The sequence below is a fragment of the Callorhinus ursinus genome, unplaced genomic scaffold (assembly GCF_003265705.2).
Source record: "Callorhinus ursinus isolate GAN/ISIS: 27379988/994484 unplaced genomic scaffold, GSC_fseal_2.0 scaffold25, whole genome shotgun sequence".
NCBI classification, from domain to species: Eukaryota; Metazoa; Chordata; class Mammalia; order Carnivora; family Otariidae; genus Callorhinus; species Callorhinus ursinus.
The window spans coordinates 4450585-4473988 of NW_027397087.1; the positions used below are offsets into that span (position 1 = coordinate 4450585).

The 23404-nt window shown below is 40.8% G+C and overlaps 1 protein-coding gene across 9 annotated transcripts in view; it reads right to left on the reverse strand.

Moving 5' to 3' along the window:
- The window catches only part of MEIS2 (Meis homeobox 2), a 203569-nt gene that overhangs the window by 136354 nt on the left and 43811 nt on the right, over positions 1-23404 (reverse strand). For all 9 annotated transcript variants that reach the window (XM_025884005.2, XM_025884004.2, XM_073876771.1 and 6 more), the window contains one exon: positions 3371-3516. In XM_025884005.2, the coding sequence (XP_025739790.1) occupies positions 3371-3516 (146 nt within the window). The remainder of the gene's footprint in view (positions 1-3370; positions 3517-23404) is intronic.

Below are 23404 nucleotides of genomic sequence, written 5' to 3' on the forward strand. Positions count from 1 at the left end.
CTAAGAATGGAGGAATGCACACTGAATCATGCACTTGTGAAGAAATTTACATGAAATAATAATTTAGACTACATCTATTTTCAGTGAGCTAGAGCCAACATTTCACTTTGAAAGTTGAAATTAATTAAGTGACAGAAAAATATAGTGGGCATCTCTATTTCCAAGGACTTCCTCATGCCTGTTAGTGCACGTAAGAAAAGTCTAAATTAACGTGTCGCTAGTTAGGGGTCTCTATTCTTGGTTTCTGAGCTCAGAATTATAGCTGAGTAAATCTTTCAGCTCATTAACGATTGGAAAGTAAAAGTTTTACAGGACCATCCTCATCAAAGTGACTGAACCTCTTCCCTGCAGTTGGGGTGAAATCTGGATGAAGAGGGAAAAAAAAATTTTTTTTTTTCAAAGAGAAAGCCAGCCGAGGAGAATTTCCTCATGATACAAGGGAGGGGCAGAAAGGGCAAGGGAGGGGAGCAGAGGGAAAGACTGGGAGACAAAGCCAGTGGGAGAAAGTAATGAAAGGGGCATGATGTGAAAGAAGGTCATGGGGAGGAGAAAAATAAAGCACTTAGCGAAGAGTAAAAAGGAAAGGGGGACAGGGAGGCAAGGATGACCAGAGGCTGGGACAGAACGGGGCTCTGGCTACGTGCTCTTGAGGCAAACCCAGCGCTACGGGTGCAGGAAAGGACCCCGCAGTGTAGAGACCCTGCACTGTGTCCCTCTCGTTTGAAAAATGGGGCAACGGAAGAAGGTCCAGAGAACTTAATGGGCTTAACTGAGGTTCAGCCGGTACAGGGGCGTGCTGACCTCAAAAGGCCGGTTTCCCGACTGCCTGGCTGAGGCTCTTTGATTCTTCTCTCCCCACTCCAAGGACAGGCATTCATGAAAATTTTCAGCTGGCCATGCAATTCTGCACCAAGTCTCGAGTTCCTTTAACCAGATTGAAAGCACGCTCAGGGCAGAGACAAGGTGCTGTGGTTGGTTTGTAGCCCCCTGCACAGCAAAGCCACCAGGAGTGCCCAGCAATCCCTGGCCACCCACAATTTTTCACCAGTGGCCACAGTGCACGGTGGGTTCAGCCCAGGGCAGGGAGGTGGGAGATAAGGTACCGACGGGGCTCCGGACACTGACACTGGAGACTCAAGGCCCAGAATACGGCCGGTGAAGGAGAGAGTTGGCTTGAAGAGAAAGGTGCAAAGAAAGTCTTCTCTACTCAGAGAGACTGGGGGAGCAGGAAGCTTTAAAAGCAAATACAGAAAATGGCACTTGGCTTCTCCCTATCTCCCCCCTGTGACGACGAGTGTATTGGTGGTGGAGGCTGCGTGAGATTTATAGGCCACCGGGAAAGAGGATAAGGGCTTCAGCAAAGTCATCATAATGTGGTGGAAAAAGCACAGTGCTGGGGATAGGGAAGGTTGGGTCCTTGTCGCAGCTTGACCTTGAGTTAATCACTTCCCTTCCTGGGTCTCAGTTTCCTCCTTTGCAAACAGAGCAGCTGAATTCTCTCAGGTTCGGCTGTTCTGGGATGTTGACTTTGATTACTGAGGGACTGCGAATACATGGAGATGTTTGCTTGGAAAGCCACCGTGGAAATCTCTCTTCGGCCGAGAAGGGCTGAGCATGAAGGAAGACAGCGGGGGGGGGGGGGGGGGGAAGCCAAACAGGTGAGCTCGCAGGGAGCAAGCTGTGTGCCTGCCCTCCGTTCGCCCCTACCCTGCCTTTCTAACTTGCTACTCTAACCAAACCGACCTTCGGTTAAAAAAACGAGAGGCTCCTCCCCTCACACTCACTCGACTTCCAAATTAAAAACATTTTACAGGTTAGTAAATCTCCAGCTGAGGTGATGTAGCAAAGAACAGCTGTGAAGTAATTTTGATAATGATGAGAATAATAGCCACATGGCAAGGTTCAGGGCTTTGCTGTTGCAGCTTCAGTGCTCCTGAATAGATAAAAGTGATTAAATACTCCTGATTATCCCTGACCAATATGTAATGGATTTACAGCCCTTTCAATTAGTCAGTATTTGCTTAGGACTCATTATTTTGTCTTTGGTTAAGTAATCAGCCCAGAGACCGCATGTTCTGTCTAATTCCTCTGAGCCGAGTCAGTGCAGGGCCCTGACCTTTGAAATGGCCATAGCTGCAAGGCAAGAATAACCACTACACCAGGGCAGCCTCGTTGGTTCTCCCAGCTAATCCTGACACCACAGGCCAGATCGATACACCTTAGTTTGCTACTAATGTCCTTACATCAAAATGGCCGATTTAGGAATGTGAATTTATCACTCGGCCCTCCCCGCCACCACTGCACCCCTTGCCCTTTGGAGCTCCGCTGCGAGAGCAGAGTGGCAGCCACCACCATAAATAAAAGTGGAACCTTGTCCTGGACCCATGACACTGTAACTAATGTCATTCAGCATGGCAACACACAAGTTGGGTAATCAAAGAGGACCTTCAGCTTTCAGCGGGCTACTCTATTTTTAAGCATTAGCCTAAAGAGAATGGCCTGAAAACAATATCATAGCAAGCAACCGCCTCTGACACTTTTACCATTTTCCCAGAATTTCCAAACCAACAGTAAAATATGAGTGCCTGGTCCCTCTGTAAGAATATACTGTAAATTTTTTTTTTTTTTTTTTTTTTTTGGTCATGAGAGTCTTAGAGTCAACAGGATACACCGACACATAAAACCGAATGCAAACAGGAGGGTAAAGATCCACTATTACTTTAAAAATGTGGCAGAGTTGATCTTTTCCCAGAACTAAACAGAGTGAGCTTATAACAAAATGGACTTAAACAGCTAAAAAAGAGTCTTTAATCTCCACATTACAGACGAAGGTGCTACAGCACCTAGAACCCTTCTGTTTGTCACATAAACACGGGCCACGTTAGCACGCGGCTCCAGCAAGTACAATTGCACCTGATACCATGAGCTTGGACACGCATGAGGCAAGGCGCTGCTTTTCTTTCTTTTCTTTCCTTTTTTTTTGCCTCCTGGAGGAGATGGCTTTCATTAAGAGTGTAATCAGCAGCGTTTATGGATTCATGAGCCATTTCCCTTGGTTGCGGTGGCACTATCTGAAGTCGCTCTCACACCTTTTAGCATAAATAACAAATTTATTTACACATGCTGTGTAGGGCCCTAGACCATTTTGAATAATAAGGTCCATTCCTGGCCTATTAAAACAAAAATGTCCTCCTTCCTAGAGGGTGTTCTGTGGGTAGTGACAGTTGGCAAAACCTTAACTGCTCTGTTAGTCATCAGATTTCAAGAAAGGGAAAACAGGCACCTTATTTTTTTTAAAAATCTGCATCAACCTGTATAGTATGCTAGCAGCAGGCAAAACAACGAAACTTTCTCCTTCAGCTTGACTTACTGTGAGATGCTGGAAGAGCCATGCTCTCATGATATTTGTTGCTACTTTGGGGAAAATGCCTCTTTTCTTCTGGCGTTTTTTGTCCTTGTCCGGATCATCATCATCACCTGTGCCAGGCGAAGCTACACTGTTGTCTAAACCATCCCCTGGTAGGAAAAAAAAAATGAAAATACATTAGAGACGACACAGAAAGGGTGCCAACAACAATGTGCAGCTAATGATGAGCTCAGCTAAGCTTGTTGAAAGAAATCCATTAAGCGGGTATATTCTCTTTCATTAAAGTATAATTGGAGACACAAATATGTAAAAGACAAAATTAAACTAGGCCTCTTCAAATGTTAATTTTGTGTGTCTCACACTCGCCCATATCATTAATTCAATTATAATTGTGCGCTTGACACAGTGCAGTAGCTCTTTGTCAATTATGGAATCCAATGTGGGAAAACCGCTATCAGAAAACCCATTCGGTGAAAATGCATCCCCATGCCCATAGTGAACACATACTGTAGGGTAATCAAGTTAAATGTTCTGTAGTCTATATATTCTAGGCTGCCTGCATAGGTGACAGTAACTGTGTCACTGTTCATTGCACATAACACACTGCCTTTTCAGCCCCTCCTAGGACTGTCACCTCCTAAGCACGCGCATTCACACACTCCTCAGATGACCCTGCACTCAGCATTTGCATGACATGAAAACTTTTAGCTCTCTGCACCACTGATCATGATCATTATCATTAAAAAAAAAAAGGATATACATGAAGGTAGGGTGCTCACTTAATCAGAAGTTTCTATCAACATCTTCCTCTTCTGTGCTTTTCTCTGGCATTAATTGTGCATTAGCAAAAATCATTTACTTTTAACAGTCATAGTTATTTTTTCTTGCCCTCCAGCAAAAATGCCTTGAAAGCCTGCCTGGAGGGCATCTAAATTATGTATCTGAAAAACTCTTCTGGCAAGGCATTGCAGGACCCCTACTTTCTTAAAATTCATATGAGCACGTCTTCCTGTTTTTGGGAAGGCATCAATCAAGAGCAGCAATATATGCCATATCCCTACATTAATATTTGAACTAATAACTTTAAAAAAAGGAAAGAAACAAGATCCGACTTGTGGCATAATCAAATGCAAAATAAATGAAGAATACGGGGACAGCACTGGGGCTTTATAGATGGCTGTGTTTTCCTTGCACATCATTAGCCTGGAGCCACACGAAAGAGGAAAACAGAGAAGTGGAGAGTTTATGCTCCCTGCTGGTGTTTAAGAAGCTGGGGTCCTGGAAGGACATCTGGGAATTGCTCTGAGATGGGGGTTTTTGTAATTTAAGAATAGACATTCATTAGCAGTAAATGCCATAAATCCCATGCTAAGTAAAAACCTTGTCCAAGAAAGCCTAAAACAATAAACTCTGTGCTCAATGTAGCCTGAGCTAGATGCTCTGCAGCTTCCCGGGGAATGCTAGAGATCCACCAGCTCATTCCCAGACCTGTTCCTTCCTTTGGACTGGGCTACTCCACGACGGCCTGCCCACTGGGGCTCCTCACCTTCCAACTTTGGCGACGCTGTGGGCTTCCCTATACCTGTTCTCTTCCTTTCTCACCAAAAAACCCTCAACCTTCTTTGACCAGAGAAACAGAAAAGCCACAGCAAAGAGCTGGCAGATTAATTTTATTGACATTTCCATTTTCACTGCAATGTGATACCCTCCATCACATGGAAGAGATGACCCTCACTATTTACAGACTGACAGGCCACTTCATTACAACCACCCTGCCCCAAGGCAAAGCAGCTCCCTTCCATCTGCCCAAACACTAGAGCATGACCCCGAAGTTGCTGTTCTCTTTTTCTTTGCCGTCTGTTATGATAAAAAAAAAATAAAAAAAGAGTGAGTGAAACGGACCCCAAATAGTCAAAGAACTAATCAGAGTACAGGGAAACAAAAGGCATTTGACTTTTGAATACTGGATCTATGGGGGCTAGTCTTCATCTGTCTACCCTCCCTACGCACCCGTGGATACTAGGGGTCGCTTGCACAAGGAGACACACACACACTCACATACACAAGCTTGAGCAGGGACATGCATACACGCTTTCCACCATGCCAAGGAACCGCTGCAAGGCAAATTCTCACCCACACTAATGGCTTCTGACTGCTCCTTGGCAACCCTAGCATTTTAACCTGGGTGGATGTGCTCTCCAAAATACAGACACTGGAGCGATCTCATCAGCTGTTCATGTGACACAGATGGAGAGTGGCTATTAGGAGCCAGGCAGTGGGCCTTGGGGATCTGAGGTGCTGTTCTGTAGCCCGAGGCAATTTTGAAAAGCAGTACCCGGAGAGGAGGAAAAAAAAATCCACATGGCAAGTCCAAGTTTGAAGTCGGTCAGTCTGTCTGTCTACTCACTATGGATAAAGATATCTTTGTCTCTTAATGTAAAATCTATGTGGGCTATCTGGACGTACACTGCAGATAATGTATGTATGGAATGGCTCTTCCTTCAATGTCTTCCAAATATAAAAACACACACTGTAAACAATGCCTGTGTGTATATATTTCTTCTGAAGCACATATGGTTTCTGTGTATATGTTTAAGCTGAAATTGTCAGGATTTTGTTAAAATCTCGTTTAGCTCTTTTTGATAGATTTCTGAATATACTTATTTTAAAAGGTTAATTGCTTAATTGAAGGAAGTTCAACCAAAAGAAAAAAAAAAAGAAGGAGGCATTTGCATTTTTCACCCAATCAATGACCTTTAAAATGAGAGACAGCATTTCCACAGTGCATTTTCTCATGCTTAAAGGCAAAGAGGGCTGGTAACACCTTCAAACTATTTAGCTCAAGAAAAAAAAAAAAACATAACTAGATTGAGCATCCTTTGATGACTGACTTAAACTGGAGAAGGCAGGAGCATTACATGAATTTTAATTTTATGTAAGTGTTGTAAAATACTTGAATTTGGATCCAGTGTAACAGATAATTGTAAAGAAAAATGTGCCCATTTTTATAATAAGTAGATATTAGACATTAGAGTTTTAAATTAATATTAGTGTCTCTACCTCCTTAAAGCGAGGAGTTTTCCTCTCCACGTTAACACAATAAATGCCATTGTTTTTTTTCCTCCGATGGACTATGAACCAAGTCCAGCATGGAGGAATAACAACAACATAAAGAAAGATTTTGAAAGGAAACTGTGATCTGCAATCTAAAATAAAATTGTGCAGAGGATGCCAAAGTTAGTAACTCATCAAGCGGACATTGTTCTCTTGTTTTAAGGCTGTGTGCGTGTAAAACGATTGGCAATCCCTGACACCTGTGCCAAATGAGTTTCTGATGATGTGTGTGTGTGTGTGTGTGTGTGTATCAGCACAGATGCACGTGCCAAAGGAGGTATAGGAGATAATAGCGTACATCTCAGTATCTGAAGTTAAGATTCAAAAGTGTGGACTCCTGAGGCCAAGAGCTGTCTTTTGCTTCTCTTTTTATCCTGAGAGCACACTTCTGTGTCTGACCCAGAGCAGATACCTAGTGATTGTATGTTGGGGGAGGGAACAACTGAACTCATCCATGAGCTTATGCAAGGACCCTCCCCTCTTTCTGAGAATCCCAAACTGGGGCAGCCACACTCATTATAGTGCCTCAGGGGCCAGGTTGCCTGTGTGCACACAGTCACTTCGAAACATACCAGGAATGGTGCTTCTTTGAAGAACCCAGTGTCCATTAAGGCCTTTTTGGGGGGCCATTCCATCACCATTGCCATCTCTGATGAAAAACTAAAGAAAAAATAGTGGAATGCTTCTTCTAAAAGGTTACTAATCCCTTCTCGAAGGGTACAATCTAAATTTGGGACAAAGATACTCAAAAGAGCTGTGTATTACTGGAATGTACTGTGCGTGACCATGGGAAGAAATATTCAAGGCCTGTAGACAGACAACTTTTGACGTGTTTTGAATCATCAAGGGAGACTGTTAAAAACACAGGTCTCTAGGCCTTATCCCAGATTCATTGACTCAAAATATCCCAGGGCAGGGGCAAGGAATTTATATTTTTAACATGTTCCTTGGGTTTGCTTATGTAACCAGCCTAGCACTGGTTCTCAAACTGGCTTTTGGAAGCCACTGAAGTAGATGAGCCTCTAATTTGGAAAGAAGATGCAACTTCAGGCACGGGAAGGAAGCTCCAAGTCTATACTACTCCCATGCATGGGGTCAGTGGTCGCGGTGAGGAGCTATAATGTGGCCCAGGTTTTATTCACTTCAGAAGAGCCACAATGTTCTCCAATCACATGGACTGACCAGCAGAATGGAGCCTCGTCCTGATCTTCCGGTGATGAGGGATACAAAGGATGAAAGAAGCTCTGTAGACCACTGGCTCTCAAAATGCGGACCACCAGCCCTAGCACTGATGAAGAAACTGTGAGAAATGCAAATTCGTGTACCCTCCCAGACCGAGTGAATTTGAATCTCTGGGGGGGGCCTAATAATCTGAATGTGAGTAAGTGTTCTAAGTGATTCTAATGACCACTCACGTTCAAGAAGCAATGCTATAGAGCACATAGAAGATCCCCTTAACCTGCTACCCCTGGTGGTTACTGTCTGAAGGCCTTAATATAATCTCTGGGTCTTCCTCCTGTTTTAAGACTCTGAGGTATTGGGTTACCTGGGTGGCTCAGTCGGTTAAACGTCTGCCTTCAGCTCAGGTCATGATCTTGGAGATCCAGGATCAAGCCCTGAGTCAGGCTCCCCGCTCAGTGGGGAATCTGTTTCTCCCTCTGACCCTCTTCCTCCGTCTCGTGCTCTCTCTCTCTCTCTCTCTCTCAAATAAATAAATAAATAAAGTCTTTATTTTAAAAAGGGGCGGAGCACCTGGGTGGCTCAGTCCTTAAGCCTCTGCCTTCGACTCAGGTCATGATCCCAGGGTCCTGGGATCGAGCCCCGCATCAGGCTCCTTGCTCCGCGGGAAGCCTGCTTCTCCCTCTCCCACTCCCCCTGCTTGTGTTCCCTCTCTCGCTGTGTCTCTGTCAAATAAATAAATAAAATCTTTAAAATAAAAAAAAAGACTCTGTGGTATTTTAAGAGCATCTGTGGCTAGATTTACACCCATGCTCTGGAGGAAGTCACACATACTTTCCATAGCTGAGCATACCATGCTCAGAGCTACACCTACCTAAAACACCACTACTGAGAGAGTTTAGTCTCAGGAAGCTAAATCCTGGATACCATGGGTATCCAGGTTTTGGTAGACTCCATACCCACAGCTGTGTAGCCAGTGAATCAAGGAAGGATATGGACACATTATGAGAGGATCCTCGGATAATTCTGAAGCAAAATTCCCAATCCATAAAATTCTACGTCATAAAAACTACCTAGGCAAAAGGACATCACTTCCTTTCATTGGCATACTGTCTTATTCCATTTAGCCAAAAGTCTATTTTAGACATCAATTTCTTGGTCTGAAATAAAGCAATGATACAAACAGTGACGATGTGCTATGATGAGTCCAACATCACTGGGATGTGGCCTTCTTGCCCTATCAGAAATACAAGGTAGTGACCAAGAGGGTCCATCTTCCTCTACTTTTCTACCTCCTCCACCGCCCTCCAAAAACAAAACAAAACAAAACCCAGTCATCGACCAGTGAGAAAAATGAGGCGAGGATATTAGGCTGTTGTTCAAAGTTCCACAGTACTATGTGGTTAAGGATAAACTAGAGTGCTGGCAACCTCAAGTCCAGTGTTACGAGCACTGGTTTTCTCACATTAGTATCATAGGTTATCTTTTACTTTTCAAAGCATTACCTCATTGGAACTCTGTTATCAGTGACAGATCTAAGCAAGGTTTGCTCTCTCACAAGAGAAGGTCTAAGTGCAGAGGAGAGATTAGATCTACGGCCGAGGAGTTGGGACTGAGCTAGAGCTGGTCCAGACTGGTCCAGGTTCAAAGAAAAATATGCAAACTTTTCTCCCAAAATTAAGCCATCCCTTGAAGAGCTTTAGATATACACAGTACAGCAATAGTCTTTGAGGGTAGGGGTTTTTTATAACAGATTTATTGTCATCCAAGTGGAGACACCAGACTGACCTTCAGAGCATAGAGATGCTACAAATATTTGAGAACCCACACCCACTGTCCATACAGTCAGGACCTCATGAGCTCTGTGCAGTGCTATTAAACACTTCATAGAACTGTGATCAAAGCGATATATCCCCCTGCCTCAAAGTCCCCCTTTTAACGCTAGAATAAGGTTTCTGTGACATTTGGCACACTGTCAAATAACAATCATCTAAAACTGACCTCTCGATCTTGTATCAGGACAAATAAACATATTTGGTTGGTACCATTGGTACTTCTTCTGGGTAAGTCAGTGGTGCATTATTTAATCCTCACTTCCCCTCCTGGGTGGCTCAGTATGTTAAGTATCTGCCTTTGGCTCAGGTCATGATCCCAGGGTCTTGGGATCGAGTCCTGGGAGCCCCGGATCAGGCTCCCTGCTCAGCAGGGAGTCTGCTTCTCCCTCTCCCTCTGCTCCTCCCACCCCCCAACTCATGCGCTTGTGCATGCTCTCGCTCTCTCTCTTAAATAAATAAAATCTTGGGATGCCAGGGTGGCTCCGTCAGTTAAGTGGTCACGGTCCCAGGGTCCTGGGATTGAGCCCTGCATCGGGCTCCTTGCTCAGTGGGGAGTCTGCTTCTCCCTCTGCCTGCCACTCCCCCTGCTTCTGCCCTCTCTCTGGCAAATAAATAAATATTTAAAAAATGATAATCCACACTTCCCCAAGTTTTGGACCAGGTTTACTAGTTAAATACATCATTCATACAAAATACATGCTGTAAAAAAGAATGATATCTCATCTGAGAGAACATGGCTTTTTTTTCCCTCTTTTTTGCTAAACAGAAACTCACTACATTATCCTTTTCATTGTGTGCCATGTAAATTCACTAATTTCATACACACGCACACATATATATCTTCTCTAACAGTCTGTTTCCAGGAATTAGGTATATTGACAAGTACATAGGTGTTTATGCACATGATCATTAACCTATATGTATATAAATTAAATTGTATCTTTTTCAAATCAGTCACCAAGTCGTACACAAGTCATTTGTGGATAAACTGCATATTTTTGCCAGTAACCGTACCTACACACCCATACACAAATTTATAGAGTTCTTCAGATGTGCGTATTTAACACTAAGTAGAGTAGTCCCCTTTCCACATCATTTCCCTATCTCTAGAATACAGGCCCCTCTTTATCGATACTGCCATCACTGTCATTATCTTCATCATCACAAGTACCTTTCAGTGGGCATTTGCAATGTTCCAATCCTCACTTAATCTTCACAGCAAATGAATGAAATAACTACTAGTACCAATTCCATTTTACAGATAAGAAAACATAGACTCAAAGAAATTCAGTAACTTGTCAAAGGTCACATAGTTAGGAAGTGGCGGGGTGTGCTATCCTCCAAAACCAAGGCTCACATCCTCTAGCCTCTCCCTTAACCTGCTCAGAGGACAAGTGAATGTGAAAAGTGAAGCTAGATGCTGGATAAGCCCTCACTCCCCCGGAAACAAGCCCCAAGAGTGAGGTCCTGTATATTTGCATCCATGTTCCAAGGTCATGGCGGGTGACAGCCCATTTGAAAGTATGAACCAAGAAACAAGCAGGTGCATATTTTACACAAACAGGTATATCCATTATCTAGAGATAGGATCATTATTGTTCCCTGTGGATGTAAATTTCAAATTAAATATCATTTTGAAACAGAAGCATCTGTGGAATTTTAAAGATCTTTCTGAGCCAAGGGATCATTCAATATGCCATGACTTTAGTCCTTTCCCCTGGGCCTGGAATGCCCTTTCCCTTCATTTTTACTAACCCTCCTTCCTATTCTTCTTTGTCAAGGCAAACTCCTATTCAACCTCCACAACCCAGTGAAAAAGGAATCTCCTTGGCAAAGCTTTCTCCAGTTTCCATTACAGAGTTAGTGTACTCTGCTTTCTACTTCTTCAGCAGTTTGCCTTTGCCTCTGTTATATTTACTTTTCTGTTTTGCAATTTATCTGTTGACTAATTTCTCTGTCCTGCTTGACTGTGAACTTTTCCAAGGCAGGGGCTGTGTCATTTCTGATTCCCAAACCCTGGCTCTGAGTAAACACTCAAATGTTAGTGGCATGGACAAATTGGCAGCAAGATCCTTTAGACATATTCGTAGGACCCCATGAGACTATAACCTGCTTTGAAGAAACTGTCCATGAAGGAGACCCCTTGCCCCCAGTAACCTGTTCTAGTAGCCACAGAGCCTTGGGCTCCCCCGCTCCCCTCTGCCTGCTCCATGAGCACTGGGTATCATGGGATCATGGCCAGTGCCGTTTGCATATGTGTGTGGTCCTCCTCAGAGATGTTCCTTACATGTCTGAGACATGGGTCACATACTGCTGATGAAAACAGTACTCCATCTCAAACCTGCCCTATTTCAAAGGGAAAGTGGGGGTTCTGGGAGAGAGTAGGCTGCCCTTTGCCCAGGCTGTTCAGATGACTCGGAACATTACAGTTAAAAATGAAGTATTAGGTAGCCATGGAACTGTAACACACAGTACCTTGTGAACAAATTTTCTGTCATCATTTCTTTTTTCTCTTGACATAATACTTTGAAAATGGAATTAAAATATACTAACAGTCAAAATACATATATTAGATACTAAGAGTCAAAAGATATTTTCTTCTGGGGACTACCTTCCAGGAGTTTAATTTGGCTATCCCACTGAGAAATCTGCATCATGGTTTCAAATGAGATGAAAAAAGGAAGAAGAAAGAAGAAAGAAAGAGAAAGAAAGAAACAAAGAAAGAAAGAAAGAAAGAAAGAAAGAAAGAAAGAAAGAAAGAAAGAAAGAGAGAGAGAGAAAGAAAGAGAGAAAGAAAAGAAGAAGAAGAAAGAAGAAGAAGGAGAAGAAAAAGAAGCAGCAGCAGCAGCAGCGGTAGAGGAGGAGGAAGAAGAAAAAGCCGCCTTTGCCTGGTTCTGTTTTCGACTACAGCCTTGCAAAACTTGCTTTCCAAGAACCATCCACAAAGTAAATCTTTTTGCACATGCAATTTACCTTTTTTTCCACCTCAGATCAGGTTGGGGGAGGGGGAAGCTGAAGACCCAGAAATGTGGGGAGGGTGAGGGGCCAGAGGTGGGGTGAGGGGCCAGCAGTGAGACCTGCTAATTACTGATCTCTTTTACTCTCCTGCTGTGCTTAACTGTCTGGACACGTTAAAGTGAAATTTTTCTGTGATTTTTCAAGTGACTAGTTCATGGCCCACTAGCATGGAGGGAAGCAGAAGAGATGAAATGCTTTCGTTTACATGCAACATTTACTAACCGTGTGGGTTTCCGACATTAAAGAGAGGACAGTGACCCAGGCCACCTTTTTCACACTCAAAAGAGCACTGAAAAAACAAGTCTTCATCGGCTTACCTCAGGCTTCCCTGGTCCTGAACACCCTCCCCCCGGGGTAGGAGCAGAAAGGGAAAAACAGAGGGGATTTTATGCTCCTTTCTCTTCAACTTTTCAGGCGGTATAAGCAGCATTTAGCAAATTCAGCCCCAAATGGCTCCAAATGCTGAGAGCTGCAGGGGCTCCTTCTTTGTTATCCTCCCTCTATTTACACAGGATTTACGCAGGCTCTCCACTGAAGAGACCTAAAGCACTTCCATTCTCACCGGCTCTGCCCCGATTGTGGCCCCCGGTGGCTTCACCCAGGCCGGCGATAGGGGATTTCTGTAACCTGGAGAAGGCCGCAACACTGAGCTCCCTAACTGGGTGATCCGAGCCAACGTGGCCGGTGCCGGTCGCTGCAAAGTGGGGGCCTATGAAGATGGGCTCACCTTCCAGCAGAGAACCAAAAACCCAGCTGAGGTTGGGCGAATGTGTGTCCAGAGACAAATAACATGCACTTTAAAATATGCATCTATATGATATAAGGCAAAGTGGTGGATGAAAAAAAAATTCAGACTGCAGCTTGGATGAAAACCACTTCACCCACTGGTTGGAAAAATAAAGTGTAAAAACAGACAGATGGACACATATGTAAATGTGGCTGTGTTTTAGGCTTTAGCTGGCAACGTGAGTGCCGTAGTATAGTTTTACACGCCTGTATTTTCCATATCATGTTGAATCCTGTTAACTGTTGAACAGAAACATCCTCATACTGGTCCTTGACCAAATCGGTCCCCTCAATTTACCCGTCAGGAGCCATAAAATGGCTTTGTTTATTGACTGGAACCCTCTAATCCTTTAGAGCATGAGTGAACGAAAGCTTCCAATACTCTCCGCCCAGGCTTCACTTAAGTTGGTTTCTCTCATTTGAGATACGGAACTTCACTTGAGAATTTTAAAATAGTTCAAGAAAGGACATTTAGTTTCACTTGCCACAGAATTCTCCAAAGGATATTGACTGAACCCAGTAGAAGAGTGTATGCCTTTGCCATTATAATTCAGCAGATTGCTTAATCTCCGTGGTAGAGCATAAAAGAATTGTACTTTTTTACTCAGTTACCTGATAAGCACATAGAAAAGTACAGAGTTGGTTCTGAAGGAATTCACAGTACATCATAATAAAGCTCTTCTGGGCACTCTAATGATTCATTTTTAGTGAGCTCTCAAATGCCCTTTCCCACAGTTAACACTCAGATTTTATTAAGGTAGAAAGCAGGGACAAATGTCCACTCAAGTCCCAGCTCTCAAATTTGACTCTACTTGCACTATACACTACCTACAGCTAAAGCTTTTTTAATGTTCTGTTCACCTCCCTGGAGTGGCATTTCAGCTAACAGAGTTCACAATCTTTCAGCCCTAAACACAGAAGGCTGCTATCTTCAAGTCATCCTAGGAATGTGCCAGATACCATCATCTCCCTCCTGCTATACAAAGAACCAGAAAGAGAGAGACCAAGAGAAGACCAAGCTGATCATGTTACCAAGAGCCCAGAATGCCCCTCTCAGAAGGTTAATCTTTGAACCAGTAAATGTTATAATTAGGAGCCTTGAAGTTGGGCTGAGGCTGGCCATTGAAAGAAAGACCCTAAAAGAGAAAGTATGAATGGAACACATTTCTTTCACCTAATGGTTGACACAAGGGTCATGATTTTTATGGGAAATGATACAAAAATGAGTTGTTATGATATAGGAGTCCCTTTCCCACATCTCCTACAAAAGAAAAAGGGTGTTTGGGGAGAGATGTCTTCCCAATTTCACTTAGCTATGTTTCGGTACAAATTGTGAAAATTATGCAAATAACTATTTTGGCACCTTTGCTAGAGGAAAACATTATTAAATTATGCTCTAAGTATTTTGTCTGCTTTAGTAATTACTCTCATGTAACTGTAAATATAAATAGCTGTTATTCTGTTTAAATTTTTAATCATGCAAAATATTGTCACACAAAATGTCCTTCTGTTGCAGTCTAACTGGGATTTTCTTTTTTAAAATATCCATATTTAACTGAAGTGGACTATTTTTAGCATTGTAAAGCGTTTTAGTAAAGATAGCTGGCTAACATCTCTGAATCAACAGGTCTTTCAAGGAAAGATATGGCCTTTATATTTGCAAAAAGAATTTCCTACGGAAGGCCTCTTATGTAAAATATACTTTTAACATTTTACACTAAACTAGAATATAATCAGTCTGCTTCCAAGGATGTATTAACTACATCAAGCCTATATTTTCAACATATGCTGCTAATATTCTCGTTTTATCGTTAACAATAGGATTTTATATCTCTTTGTCTCTTTTAGCATACTTTAATACGAGATGAAACGTTTAAGTATCAACCAGTACCAAAATTTGTTGGGGGGAATAACAGAAAAGCATAGTTCTACATGGCAGAGTTATTTTATCCAATTTTTAGGATTCTTACCTTGTTATCTTATTTGTTATCTAAAACAAAAATAGGGACAATACGTTTTTTATAATATCAAACACTTGATCAATTTGAATTCTTAATATGCTATCTCCCTGTGAATTTATAACAGCAGATATGATTTTTAAATGGCAGGACAACAAAAACAAAGACTGATTATTTCTCCCACTTTCTTGATTGTTGTAAATTGAAAACAATAGACTGTTTTAATAAAAGTGCAACTTTGCAACGGACATTGTTAATGCAAAAAGAAATTCTTTAATCTTAAAAGACAGCCATCTTTATAATAACAACAGCAATAATAAAAATAACACTCACTAAGACAACTAGATTCAGATATCTCTCAACACTCCCTGTGGTATAGTTTTAGGAAACTAGTCATAGCTATGTATACTCAAAAGAACAGTAGTACCTGTGAAGTTGATAACTGGTTTTAGGTGAATACTTTTTAAACTATTAGCACATCAGAATTGGAGAATATTTGTTAATGATTTAAAAATTTTATTTTGTAGTTTTTCAAAGAATATTTTCACACAACAGTCTCCTAATGTAACTTTGGATTTTTGCTTAAGAAGTTTATAAACTAAGTTACTAATACTTAAAAAGTAGCTACTGTGCACTTAGGCATTCCCACTTACTTTGATTATTTTAAATAAATCTACTACTATGATTTGAGAAGAAGTGTTTTTTGGTAATGTAATGCAAAGATCTACAATATATATGTAATAGCCCTAAGAGAAATAAATAATATGACTGCTTAATAAAAATAATCTAAAATAGCATGAGTTGATTATTTTTCATACAGCCTACATATTAAAGAACTACAGACACAAGGCCCTTTAAAAGTGTACTTTGAATGGAGAATGACTGCTCCTGGGTATGGGGTTTCTTTAGGAGTGATGAAAATGTTCTAAAATTGGTCATGGTGATGGCTGAAATACTCTACGAATATACTAAAAAATATCAAATTGTACACTTTAAATAGGTGAATTATGTAGTGTGTGAATTATATCTCAATAAAGCTATTATATTTTTTTAAAAGAACACATTTTGCCCTCCTTCTACCAAAAAAAGCATGCTGGAAGAAATATAAAATCCTAGTAACAGACATTTGAAGGTGTCCATAATCCTTTCTGAACTGCCTCAAAACAACGTGATTTCTTTTTTTTTTTAAGATTTATTTATTTTAGAGAGAGCACAGGAGGTGGGGGGAAGGGCAGAGTGAGAGGGAGAGAGAAAATCCAAGCAGACTCCACGCTGAGCGCAGAGCCAGACACAGGATTTGATCCCATGACCCTGAGATCGTGACCTGAGCCAAAATCAAGAGTTGGATGCTTAACCAACTGCACTATCCAGGCACCCCAAAACAATGTGAATTCGAGGCTGCTTACTAATGTCATCTCAGCACCTTGTATATGGACAAATGTATGTACTCAAAAACACTTGGGGTGAATTTTATATTGTTTACATTTCAAAGATAGGCTTTAATGGGAACTAGATTGATCTTAATCCTGAAATTAACCCTTCTCTACTCTCAATTCCATTGCATTATAACAAAACCCTAGTCCACATTATTTACCTCTTTCAAGGTTTACTTTTTTTTTAAGATTTTATTTATCTGTCAGAGAGAGAGAGAGAGAGAGAACACAAGCAGGGGGAGTGGCAGGCAGAGGAAGAGGGAGAAGCAGGCTCCCCGCAGAGCAGAGAGCCCGATATGGGACTCAATCCCAGGACACTGGGATTATGACCTGAGCCGAAGGCAGTCACTTAACCAACTGAGCCACCCAGGCGCCCCTTTCAAGGTTTACTTTAACTACCAGAATAACTCCAGAAGACTTACACACACACACACACACACACACACACACAAACACCCCACTCCTACACTTCTTCTACATAAGCTTCTTCAAGTCAGGAACCATCTTTTAAGTTTTTTCATATCATTCTTAGAACTCTGTATAATTTTTGGAGTATGGTATGTGCCTAACCCTTTACTGAATGAATCAATGGATGTCTCTCCAATTCTTTGGAATATGCTATATTCTTCGTTAAGTCTACATCTGAAACTTGGAAATAGAAACTTCTAGAATGTTGGTCTCTAAGAGTTGGGAACTGCCCATAGAGTCGATGTTTCATAAATTTCTTTTTAAAAAAATTTTTTTAATTTCCTTTTTTTATTTTTAAGTAATCTCTGTACCCAGCATGGGGCTCAAACTCATGGCCCTGAGATCAAGAGTCACATGCTCTACAGAGTGAGCCAGCCAGATGCCCCGATGTTTCATAAATCTCACTAACTTGTTAAGAAAAGCTGCCTGGAAGAAGCAACTTTATTAAAACAGACAATTAACAAAAGAGGTAACCTACATTTGGAAAAGTACCCTACATACTTACTTCAGCTTTCCTTTTCTAAATTTCTGACTTTATTCTATTTCTTTGGGTAGCTGTGCTATTTTGTTTGTACTTTGGGAGCTCACTTCTGACATATTCCTTGTCCCTCTACTCTGTCCTTCTGCCCCTCCCTGTATAACTACAGAGGCACATATCCTTGGAGAAAAATGGTAATACGATGAAAGAAGCATGAGCTGTGGAATAACAACACAGATCGTGTAGTGAATTTCCAGATCTAATTTCTTACTGGTTGAGTGTGACCTTGGTCACGAGATTAACCTTCTGAATCTCAGTTTCCTCATCAAGGAAATGGTAGAAGTATACATACTCAATGGGTTGTGAAAATTAAGTGAAATAATGAATAATAGTTATTGTTTATTAACTCCCTACCTTGTACCATGAGCTTTACTCTTATTGACAAGCTTAGAAACTTTATAGATGACTATCTAGTCTCACATAGTACCTTGTCTATCAAAGGCGCATCAACAAAGGTTAGTTATTTTTTAAAATGAACTAATATGAAAGGACAAACAAAATGTGGTATATCCATACACTGAACTATTACTCAGCAATAAAAAAGAACAAACTACTAATACATGCAACATGTTAACCACATTACAAGTCATGAAAGTAAATGGAAGAAGCTGAACAAAAAACCACATACTATTTGATTCCAAATGTATTAAATTCTAGAAAATGCAAACTAATAGACTGAAAGTAGATAAGTGGTGGCCTGAGGACAGGTACAGAGGGAGGGATGGACGAAAAAGGTGTACAAGTGAACTTTCGGGTGGGGATAGAAATGTACAGTGTCTTGATTTTAACAAGTGCTGGTCTCAGTGCATACAACTGTCAAAACGTGTTTAATTGTATACTTTAAATGGGTGAAGTTTTTATATGAACATTATACCTCAATAAAGTTGATAAAAATAATGTTAGGCAGATTATAGTTGAATCTCCATAAACCTGTTATTTGGCATAGAACAGATTTTAGTGGAAAGCATAGCATGCAAAACAGAGAGGTGGGAGTGGGGCTCCTCCCAGTTATTGCAATGAGATTCTGAAAGGATGAAACAATTTAGGGTAGCATTTGAAAGATGCATTTGAGAGAAACCCGACATGATATTTATAAACCTGTAGATGTATACTATTTTTTTTTAACTTCACAAAGATGTAAAGTGGATGGTCAGAATTTTCGATTTTATTCAAAAATATTTTTCTCCATTGGCCAATTCCATTATGGGAAATACTGTTAAAGAACTATTCAAATTAAAAAAAAGAGTACCAGTAATAATCTAAAAGGTAATAGAAATAATTCTTAATAAGCTATTTTTAAAAACTCTTTTGGGGAATTCAGTATTAGCCCATTCCTCCTCCTTGTAAGAAGATCTCACACTGGAGATCTTAGTCAATCTCAGAGGAAAATGACACCATGCATGAAAGACTCTGAGCATCCTTAAGATTAAAAATGAGTGGGAAATACAGAATATTAACCCTTGACAGACAGCTCATGCCTTCAGATAATCCCTGCATCCCTCCTATGAGTAGAGAAGGGGACCAACATGTGAAACACCTAGTATCTACCAGGTACAATGGGTATCATCTCATCCGCATGGTTCAAAGTTCATTATTTTAATTATTTAATATATTGCGAAAGTGATGCCAGAGAGGTTAAGAAACTTGCCTAAAGTTACATGTCAGTAACAGAGCCGGATCTTCAACTCAAGTCTATGAACTACACTTTCATAGCCTCTATTCCCATATGCAGTGGAAGTCATTTTTTTAAAAAGTGGAAAGCGGTGGGGGTGGCGGCGCCTGGCTGGCTCAGTCAGAGGAGTATGTGGCTCTTGATCTTGGGATCATGGGTTCAAACCCCATGTAGGGTACAGAGATTACTTAAATAAACTTTAGAATGAATGAATGAAGAATGTGGGGGAAACAATGTCTTATGGCTTGGCCCCTGGATAAGTGGTACTTACTAATGCCTGACCATGGCCAAGTGACTCATCTGAATTTTGAGATGTGTGATATTTGGCTCATATTAGCTAATCAATAAGAGTTAGTTTTGTTTCATTCTTACTTTTTCCTTCTTTCTTTCATTTCTTTTTAACGACTCATTCCCATGAAAATAAAACACGAAAGTAGAGCCACCACTGGCTGAAAACACATGTGCTCAAGAAAAATAATTTCTCCCTTAGTCTTCCAGAACTCATACTTCAAAGTGACACAAAAGCAAAAGGCCCCAGTTGCCACTACATGGGATATATTACCACACCTGACTGGCATCATCAAATCCTAGAAAGACGAGGAGCTGAAGGCCACATAACTATTAGTTTGCCACTGCACACCCCCATGCTCTGTCACAAAGACAGACAACTCAACTCAAGGGGCAAGTGTGAACTTTATTATTTTAACTGATAAGACAGAGTGGTAAAGGTCATTGTTTAAGAGGAAAAGTTGTTCAACCATTTCCCAGGAGGAAAAGGAAAGGGTTTGCTCTCTCGGTAGGTTTATTCGTGTACCTGTGCAAGCCAGCCTATGAGAGAACTGACATCTTTGCTGTAAGATCAGATCTCAGAGCCACCAATCAAATAGCAGCCCAACCTTAATATGCTGATGCAGCGAATTTCCGGATCTTGATCACACCAGGCTAGGGAGTCATTCTTCTCAGTGATAAAGTCGGTAAATGCACTCTTGAGAAGATAACAAATTAAAAACCAGCTGACTCAACACCATTTGAGTGAGGAATTCACTGCTGACCCAGTACAACACAATTTCTATCACCAGTCAGTAATCACTGAAGAGGTGACCAACTTCATTTCATAACTGTAAAACTATTCCTAACAGAGGGTCTTAGCACAGCTAAATGGGAACTGTCCGATTTACATCATGCAGATCTACTGAAATTGGTACTGACTTCCTCAACTATTTATATCCTGAGTCTCACTTTATGTGAAAATTCAAAGATTCTAAAGCAAATCAGAAATTCCCCAAAGTGCTGTATTATTTAAACGGCCAGAAATATGAAAAGAATTACATAACTTAGAGGATTACTCCATTTTGAAAATATATCTTATATCTATATAAGTCCTGCTAAAATATCTAGTTTTTCTATAGTTGATGTATTATTCTGGCAGAAAGTAAAACTGACATCCTCTATGCAGCAACCACAAAATATTTTTAAAAATGCCTAGTAGTGGTTGTGAGACTTGAGGCTTAGACTTAGAAATGTGTGATCTTGGATAAAAATATCTTATATTTACATTGTGATGTTTCGGCTTTCAAATAATTTCTTCTAACTTTTGATCACCACAACAAAATACAAGGGGCATATACTATCATTCCCATTTAACAGATAAAGCAAGTATGGTTAACATTTTGCTAATTCCTTGCCTTGCCTGAAATATTTTCCATTACTTAAAGTCTGTGAATATTAGGTTGAACCATCTGAAATTGCTAGTATTTGGCCATTTTTAACCTACCAAAATGGCAATTTAATAAAGCAATATTCCCAGCTTTACTATCAATCATAGCACAGTTGTTTATTTCGTTTTTCCTATTTTTCAATGTTTTTAGCAATAATGTCTCGCCTCACTCTTACAAATCGCTTCAATTATTTTCTCTTCTCATATCTAGTAGATAAACAGGTAATGTGGAGGTAAACACTAACAATGGAAGCCCTAACATATGAGAAGCCAATGAAGTCACTACACATTAAAACTTACTAACAATTAGGAGATGGGAGACCTTGCTGTGTTTTTAAATAGGGATGTGACCAAAAGCTTGTTTGTACTATTCAGAAAAAGGAACTATTCTTGTCGATTCTAATTTCAAACTTCAACAATAGTAGACAGCATTGAGAAATGATTAGAGTATATTCTATATATAGATGGTGAAGAAATTTTCACTCAGTGTTTCCTATAATAACAACAGCAACGTTAATAAAACACAATATTTATTGAGCACATCCGTCCTCTCTTTCAGACAGTCTGCTAAGCACTTCACATGAATGACCTCATTTAATTCTCCCCATCCTCTTGGAGTGTACTTTTCTTTTACATATGAAGAAACTGAGGCTTAGAGAGGTTGAACAATTTTTCTGGGGTCATAGGAGTAATAAGGGGCAGAGACAGAGCTCACACCCATGCCCTTAAAACACTACAGCAGACTGTTTCCCACAACAACCATCTCTGAGACTTCAGAGCCCACCTATCCAGAATTTTCTATCCTCCTAAAACTTCATAACATTCCTATACCCTACTGAATCATTGGGTTAGTTAAAATGTCTGAGGTTTCTCAAGCTCAGATAAGAGGAAATTTACATTTTACTGTGACCGTAAGTGTAAGGAGGACAGGCACTAGGGCCAACCTATCACCCTGTACTCCCTATGCATACAACAGGTGCCCGACTCAGAACAGGCACCGAGGAAATGTTTGTTACGAGGATCCTAGGTAATAATTCTTCTGTGTGTGTGTGTGTGTGTGTGTTTTATTTTTCACTCCCAGAGCCTTACCGTGACTGGTGTTCCTTGTGAAAAAGTAGAGAGCTCTTAAACAATCCCAACTCTAGACATGACTTGACTTTGGAAACCTTCCACCAGTGGCAAGGCCTTCCCCACCTTCGACTTTCTGCAAGTGCTAAAATTGATTCATCTCACTGACAAAAATGTGATAAAAGGACCCCAACCACAGAGGTGGAGAAACCACTCCTTCCCCTCGAACAAATGCTGTTTTTTCTGATGCCCATGATTGCTTTTCTTGTCTCGCCAAGGTTCACTAAGTACTGAAAGCTCAGGCCCAGTAAGGATGGGTCAGGTTTGTCATGCACCAACTCTACCCCTTTTGTTACCAAGACATCAGTTCCCAATCCTGCTAGATCGACAAATAATAATAATAATAATAATAATAATAATAAGTAAATAAATAAAAGAATAATAATAATCAGTCCCAGCGGTTATTTGGGTGCTGCATAAGTCTTAGAAACATGATTATCTCCCGTAGTGATTTGGTAGCTTTTCCGTACTCCAACCAGCACATTGGGACTTCTAAATTACATACCATAATTGACATAAAATATCTGTCCCATCAGTGAATATCTTTATTAGCATCAAAATCACTCACAACTAGTGTTCCTCAATGTTATTAAACATAACTTGTTCTAGGTGTTGCTTTACTAATTAGTCAGGATGAGCCCGAGGAAGAAAATCTGGGTCATGTTAAATTAATTGGAATGAGCATGAAAATTAGCAGAGCAAACTGCATCAATTTTCTATAGAGAGTCTTTCTTCATGTTGAGAATAAAAATGGATATTATGAGGCATTAACCAAACTGCCTTCTGTGACTGCCAAGAGGTGTGTTACAGTAGCCCAAAATATCATGCTCGCAGATTTTCAGAAGTTAATGAGACATTTCCAGGAATGGTAAATACATGGTGTTAAAATGGGTGTGCCTCTGATGGGAAAATGCCAAGTCATTTCATGTTTATTCAGGCATAACAAGCTCTTCAAAATGAGCATAATTTAAGAGGTGAATAGTGCAAAGAGGGCTAACATTCAACTAATTTTCCTTCAGAAAGAAAAGATTAAATTGAACAAAAAAAATGAATTAAGAGGTTTACAAATCAACAAGTCAGCCACCAGGACAGCAGCCTCTGCTCAGCACCGGTGCGGCAGCACCCGCCGCGGCCGCCACCAAGTTTTCGAGAAATGTCCCGAAGGCAAGGAACAAAGCGAGCAGAACTGAT